Below are 7,646 nucleotides of genomic sequence, written 5' to 3' on the forward strand. Positions count from 1 at the left end.
ACCCAACCCTGATCTTCCCTGCACTCAGGGGCACAGGACGGGCCCGCCCTTGGCCCGGACTTCACCATGGAATGACCAGCATGCATCCAGAGGGACTCACTGGTGCGCTGTATAGAGCTAGGAACATGAATAGGCACATGTTTGACAGGGACCTCTTCCTGAGACCCTGTGGTTTCTGGGCTTTGTAGTCCCTAAGTTACTGCAGTGAAGAGCCTCCCGTGCCGCCAGACTCGCTGGCGCACTTCATAGCACTTGAAACATGCAGGTGCAAGTGTTTGACAGAGACCACCTCCTGGGGTTGTGTGGTTGCTGTGCGTTGTCGCAGTGAAAAGCCTCCAGATTATCATAGGGGGGGGCTTGGAGAACATGGTGGAGTAACCTTTTTCTTTCTTGCTGGGGAACGTAAAGTCAATATCTCAGCCTCATTGCTTTGTGACTGTCTTCTAGAAATTAAAAATATGAAATACTCTCAAAATATATTTGATAGATTTTAATGCTATGCGTACATGTTTTATTTTGAAATATACATTTATTACACAGTGCCAGGTTCAGGGTATTGACAACAATATGTAATAATGAGGCACACACATGAAGATTTATTCATTCATTATAATTTGCTCTAAGATCTTTCGAATGGCTTTGAATTTATACTCTGTGTAGCTGCACTGCAATACATTGTCATTTGTGCGACATATGCCAATGTATATGTTACCACTTGCGCTTCAAAACACAAACTGACGCAGTGGCCGGCTGGATAGGCACATCTGTGATTCGTGCCCCTCCAAAGATTTATGTCTACATGCACTATATGCCTCCTCCAAAGCATGGGTCAAATGCCTTGACCCCTTCCTCAGATTCACAATAAGTATGAGCTATACTGAAATTCCATTCCTAGATCTGAGAGTAAACCCAGAAGATGGTATCCTGAATGTGGAAGTCTATTATAAATCAATAGAGAAATACAGTCTGTTATGCTTTGAGAGTTTTTATTCTCAATCCCTAAGAAAAGGCTTACCAATAGGAAAGTCCCTGAGACTAAGACAGAACTGTAATCAGGTGAGAGCCTACCATGAACATGCCAAGAAACTGAGCAACAAGCTGAGAGAATAAAATACCCTGAAAACATCATTACGAGACCAAAAATGAAGGCAAGGAAAATTACAGAGAGGCTCTTCCGGGCACTCACAACTAACGGGGTTCACCTAGATGCATCTTTGTTACCACTTTTTTACCCCAGCTCTAACTTGACGAAATTGATTAACAGGCATTGGAACATATTGAACTCTGGAAAAGTACAAATAGAACAACCTAAAAGAAGCTAGAACCCTAGGGATGCACTTGTGCATGTGATGCACATCCTCAAAAAACACAGAAGATGCACAGACGCGGCTATGGGACACATCTACCCTCAAAAGTCACCAAGCATGTAGAAACTGTGGGGAATGCCAATTCACAAAGAAATGTAAAACCCGACACCTGGCTTTGAAAATGCCTTGGTAATTGAAACACCTTACTAATTGTAATCCCTGCAATGTAATCTATGTATTTAAATGGCCTTGCAATGTATTGTATATTGGCATAGCAACAAGTAAATTACGCACGAGAATAACAGAACACATGAGCACAATAAGCTGTAAAAAATATAACATCAAACTTACTAAACATTTCAGTAAAAACAAGCACAGTGCTGATGACATTGAGTGGTACATAATTGAAAAACATCAAAGAAGAAACGTCAATACGAGGAAGGCGCTTCTGAAATATGAGCATTTTAGATTGCACACTGACACCCAAGGACTCAATGACGACATCCAGCAGGGGCTCGCTAGGCAGAGTACTATATCATGACACAATAAACCATTTTTTAGGCCTCATAAAATCCCATATATAATTTAAGATGTAGCTTAGATATAGTTTTTACATTTGAGATCACGACCAGGAATTAGCAAACACTATAAGGAGTTTTGCACTTAATAACACTCCTTAAATTATGAATAACATCACCTGACATCCTTAATTTGGGAATACACCCTCTCTTGTGCTTGGAAGATTCTCCTAGCACATGAGAAAGGGCTCATGTTTTGTTGAGAGAAATAAGAACTTACATTGTGAGAACGCCATATCCCATGATCCTCCTCTGGGGACTACAGTGACTATTGCAGAGGCCGCCGCACCCCCCCCCAAAGGGGGGGGGAGGCTCAAGGGCCGGCGCCATAACCCACGCCGAGCCCCAGTGGAAGAACCGTTTCTGGGCGCCCAGAAGCGGCAGGAAGGCTCAACACCTCTCAGGGGAACATCCTGTTGGCACCAAGGAACCCCCAGCCAATAGGGGGGACAGCATGGTACGAACCCCCCAATGGGGGGGCAGCTGCAAGGAGCAGATGAGCAGAAGGGGGGATATAAGCCGCCGCTCCCCCCAGATAGCTCCTAATTTTCGTGGAGCGGGGGAAGCGGCGCACCTGAATTTTTGGACCCACCCACCCACACCTAAGAACCAGCAGTTGTCGCAGTGCTGGACAGCAACACAAGCATTGGCGGAAATTGTTACAACGGATGGCTAAGGAGACACACCAACAGGGCGGTGTGTAGAAGTAGGCTACTCATTTTGGGATGCCGCACGGCAGGGTGAGGTGGCCGGGCCAAGGAGGGGAGTAGCAAACGGAGACGGCGCTCGCGGCCCAGACCCGGCCGGACGGCAGGGCACAAAAAAGGTAGCGAGTTGGGCCCAACTCCTTGGAGAATCTACCCCTCCCTACACGCAAAGGGCGTGGGTGACCAGCCAAATGGTGGTCCCAGAGGTAACACGACAAAGAGGACTACCAAGGACTAACAAAAGAACTGGTTTGGTAGGCGTGCCATCTACGAACTGAATGTACCACGATATGATCTGCACAATATGATGATTGACATGTTTATGACTCAGATATGATTTATGACAACGATGACATGTATGATTTATGACCCAGATACGATTTATGACTATGGCGATGGCATGTATGATTTATGACCCAGATATGATGTATGACATGTTTATGACCCAGATATGATTTATGATCCCAATAAAACTGCGGCCAACAACCACCACAACAACTACGACCTTGTTGGCTAAGTGTATTGGGATAACAGGGGTACTGGTCTCGGGGTAGCTACTTCCCACGGTATGGGGGAGTCCGGGGGTTATGGGGAAATGTAGTTGGATAATGTCTCCTCTTTCAACTATGTTTTCCTCTTCCCCCTGCATGACCTGCACCATGCGTTGCAGGGTTGGCATGGGTCTAAAATAGGTACGTTCCACAACTTACTTGTGCACACTACACTGTGGCTCTTTGAGAGACGCTTCCCTGCCAGATTGTTGGAGGACTTCACACGCTGCACTACGTATCAATTTTACGCTGTTTTATATCTTTTGAGCCACAAAATAGACAGCTCATTGCATCATCGAACTCTACTGTGACACATCTCTGTGACATGTGTTCCATTTTTAACCAATTGCGGGGCACGCAATGCACGCTCCGTTCAGGACACAGCGCATCCTGTCACTTGACTATAATGGGCCACGCCTCTTTGTATACAACCTGTCCCATGCCTGACCACTGGCGGGGCGCACAATGCGTACTTCATTTTGCACTCAGACCCCGATTGGCTGAGCAGTAAAGACGCAAGAGAATATCAAAACTTGTAAAGGATCTCTTGCAGAACCTATATTGCTTTTAATAATAGCCCTTGGCTTATACAGACCCCAAGAGAAACAGATGTTTCTTACTAAAAAAAAAAATTCTTTAGAAATAAAAAATTGTATAAAAAAACATCATTTTTTATTTTTCATATTTTGTTTTGCAAAAAGTAGAAATTCACTAGAAAAAACAGTGTGCTAATTACATAAATCACAAAATTAAATATTGCAATTAATCCAAAAATGGTAAGCATAAATGTACACAAATCAGGTCAAAAACAATGCCATTCTTGATCGCTGCCCTGCCCCAGCAGACACATACAAACCAGCAAGCACACTCCATAACATACCAATCATTCACTCTAACACACAACATGTGATCAAAAAATATATAAAAGTGCTAACAAATGGAAACCAACAGTGTATATAGGCAAAAAGTATTTTCATTTGTTACAACGTAGCAGAGTATGTCATTTCATAGTTGAATATGTACATCATAAATGTCTCATTTCCTGTTGTTATCTCATATATTTCCAAAAGGTCAAAGAGATTATGCACCAATTGAGGGCAGCTCTGAAACAATATAAAAAGGCCGTCACTTGCAGTCCACCTACCTACCAGACTGCTGTTCAAAAGGACAGGGTAAGAATGTAGAGGGCTATTCTCCTTGATGAAGAAAGTGATACTTTTCCTGGATCAGGAAACTGTTCTCTTTTGTTTGGCAGGGTAAGTTTCATCAGTAGCCCACACTACTGTATTTGCTTATGAAAGCAAATCTTAGGGTAAACTAAACATACAAAAGACCAAAATGTGAGCAAGGTTCCAATTATGAGGACCTGCAACAAAAATCAGAACACGCTATAAATTGCTCATAGAGTGTGACAATAGGAGACGCCCACCCCTCCACAGACTATGAGGCAGAGGGTCTCCCTGAATTTGGTATGGTAGCCACTGGTGTAACAAAACTTGAGGGGGCCTCCCTGCAAGATACGTGGAGGGGGTCTGGGCGCAGTCAGGAGATCTCCGGCCAGAGTTGTGTGCCGAGGGGGCCCCTTGGAGCTTGGGGGTCCCCCGTACCGCAGGGGCGGCAGGGGTCTGTGTTACGCCCTTGAAGGTAGCTGTGATTACACTGCCATTAAACATGTGGTTTTATTACACGTGTTATGTCAATTGTCCTAACATGAAGTGTGAGTTTGTGTTCAGTGTCATATGTTCCAAAATTATGTTTTATTTATTTTTAGAGTTTCCTGCATGATACCAGTGCATCCTATGTATGCTTGATTGATTATCTACACTAACAACTACTATCTCTGTCCACAGTAATATCAGGTAAAATTTAATTTTTTCACATAGGGAGAGGTGGGTCCTATCCTTCCATTTATCACATAGATTACATATAGTGATTATAAAATAAGCCCTGACGAATGCCGAGATCTAGCTATCCTAGCCGAGAATAGACACATGTTGAAACTAAAGGGGTACGTAATGGTCACAGCACCTAAGAAAGTCCCTTGATTATACTTTTCTAACTATTTTTATAGATACCAGGGGTATCACCCTATGAAGTAATTCTTGGGGATCACCCAAAGATTTTTTAATTAGATACCTAGATCTCAGATTTATCCAGACTAGTAATTTCTAAAAACTCACTCATGATAATCCCACCTGAGGTTTAATCTGCCCTGGTAGCACCATCTTATCATTTTATCAGGGTGGGATGAGGAGGCCTATGATGAAGCATGTCACATTACGTGAGTGAGTCCACCTTATTCAATTCTTGAAACTGCCCAGTGTTAGAGCGGGGAAGTAGTGTAGGTAGACACACATCTATGGAGGGGCATGAATCACAGATGTGACAATCCAGTCATTAGCTGCATCAATGTGTGTTTAGACATATTATTAGAGGCAGATGCAGGATCAATGTCAGCCTTTCTTTCTCCCTTAGTGATATTGTTGCCACTTGTTTTCTCTGCTACATGTAAAAGTTAGCTTTGTGTCCCTCATAACAGTGGCATTGTGTGCTGAGGAGTCTGGCTGTGGCTAACAGCATAGTCAGCATATTTGTTTCCTCCAGGGCATAGGTGGTGCAATAGCAAAAGGAACTTACAATATAGGGAGTGCTGCATTACTTGAAATTTTTTGGATGCTAAGCCATCAATGTATGGCAATACATGTTCCTACTAACATATGGTGGGCAGGAGGAGCTAAGGTATTTTGGCCACAGACTTGGGAGTTCTGTAAGCCAGCAGGTAGAGTTGTGCTGCTTTTTTGGGGCTTCCTTTCAAACTTTTGGTAAGTTGTTGATAAAAAGAGCATGCCTGGATGGTACTTGTGGTACAATACACTGCAGATGCGTCAAGTAAACTTCCTAATTGGGTAGGGTAAATATTCTTACAAAACGAGATTTTCCAAAGCAAAATGATGTGTTATTTATTTTAAAGTTATAAACAGTATGTGCCAAAAGGTTGCTACAGTTTTTCCTGATGGCCTGGTTGATCTCTTTGTTTCTAACACCATATACAGCAGGATTCGGTGCTGGTGGCACAATCAGCAAGAGGACATTGAAAAGGACTGCAATGTAAGCCACAATTTTACTGTCTGAGGTGTGTGTCATAACTACCACTATAACAGCTGAATAGGAAATAAAAATTATTATTAGATGGGAGCTGCAGGTGCCAAAGGCTTTTCTTAAAGCACCTTCTGCTCTGAGTTGTAACACTGCATATATGATTCGACTGTAGGACAGGAAGATCATTATCAGGTCTCCAACCATGATTAAATTTCCAACAATCATTTGGTACATGCTGCTTAAGCTGATGTCATCACATGAAAGTTTTGTTACCGCCAGATTGTTGCAGTATGGATATTCGATCATGTGGCTTGAGCAGTAACGCAACTGGGCAGCAAACAAGGGCACTGGTAAGGTCAATAAGAGGGACCTCCCTGTGACAATCAGCATAATATTCAGCACAAGCTTGTTGTTGAGAATGGAGGTGTACCTTAGTGGGCTGCAGACTGCAGCATAGCGATCAAAGGCCAAGGCAGCAAGTATACCTGACTCTGACAGAATGAACAAGTGAACAAAGTACATTTGAGTGAAACATCCAGTCGGACTAATGTGGAGTGGACCAAACCAAAGTATGGCGAGGATTGTGGGAGTTGTAGTCATGCTTAGCGGTAAGTCAATTAGGGTGAGATAGCAAAGAAAGAAGCACATTGGTTCATGAAGTCTCTGCTCCTTGCATATTACTGTTGTAAGAGCAGTGTTGCCCATCACAGCTCGAAGAAGGAGAGCAGCCAAAGGGATGGAGAGCCAGTGCTGCCACTGCTGGAAGCCTCGAAAACCAAGTAGTATAAATTCTGTGATTGCATCGCTGCTGGAATTGTTGGTCAGTAGTCTTATTGTTTCTGACAACATTTCAAATTCTGAAAAACAAAGTGATTGCATAATTGCACAGATTCTGCCCACATTCCTGAATTGAAAAGCAATCTTTTCTGTTTATTTGCTTTGATGTACAGTGAAGTATAATGATCTTTACTAAATGTGAACACAGGTATCTACCACATTCAACATAGACAGAGATAATCCAAGGTTCAAGCCTATCTCTGGTATTTCAGCCACGGAATAGAACTTTAAGCCCAGGTCCTGGTGTCGAAGACACTATAGGTATTTCCTTTAAAATATGCTTGTAATAATGTTGTCAATACATTTAGGGAAGATGTTCGTAAGACAGCCATCTCTTTATAAACTACATGTAACAGCGTCTACACCCACTAATACTTTACGGTTTGTCTAGACATTTTTCTGTGGAGAACTCTATATAACCTGAATTATCATGTAGCCATGTACATACTCACATTTATACAGAAATCCCTGAATATTACACAGCAGAAATAATAAATTTCAGACATAAGACACTTGAGAGCTTGTGGGCTGAATATCAAATTTTAGCACCAGAAAGAAACCTAGGTA

General features: G+C 42.7%; 1 protein-coding gene across 1 annotated transcript; it reads right to left on the reverse strand.

The window, feature by feature from the left end:
• Window positions 1-6,041: 6,041 nt before the first annotated feature.
• Window positions 6,042-7,091, reverse strand: LOC144774052 (olfactory receptor 56A4-like). Its single transcript, XM_078659084.1, has one exon. It carries the CDS (start codon window positions 7,089-7,091, stop codon window positions 6,042-6,044), a length of 1,050 nt encoding a protein of 349 aa, XP_078515210.1.
• Window positions 7,092-7,646: the final 555 nt, after the last annotated feature.

Source organism: Lissotriton helveticus, chromosome 8 (assembly GCF_964261635.1).
Source record: "Lissotriton helveticus chromosome 8, aLisHel1.1, whole genome shotgun sequence".
NCBI lineage: Eukaryota > Metazoa > Chordata > Amphibia > Caudata > Salamandridae > Lissotriton > Lissotriton helveticus.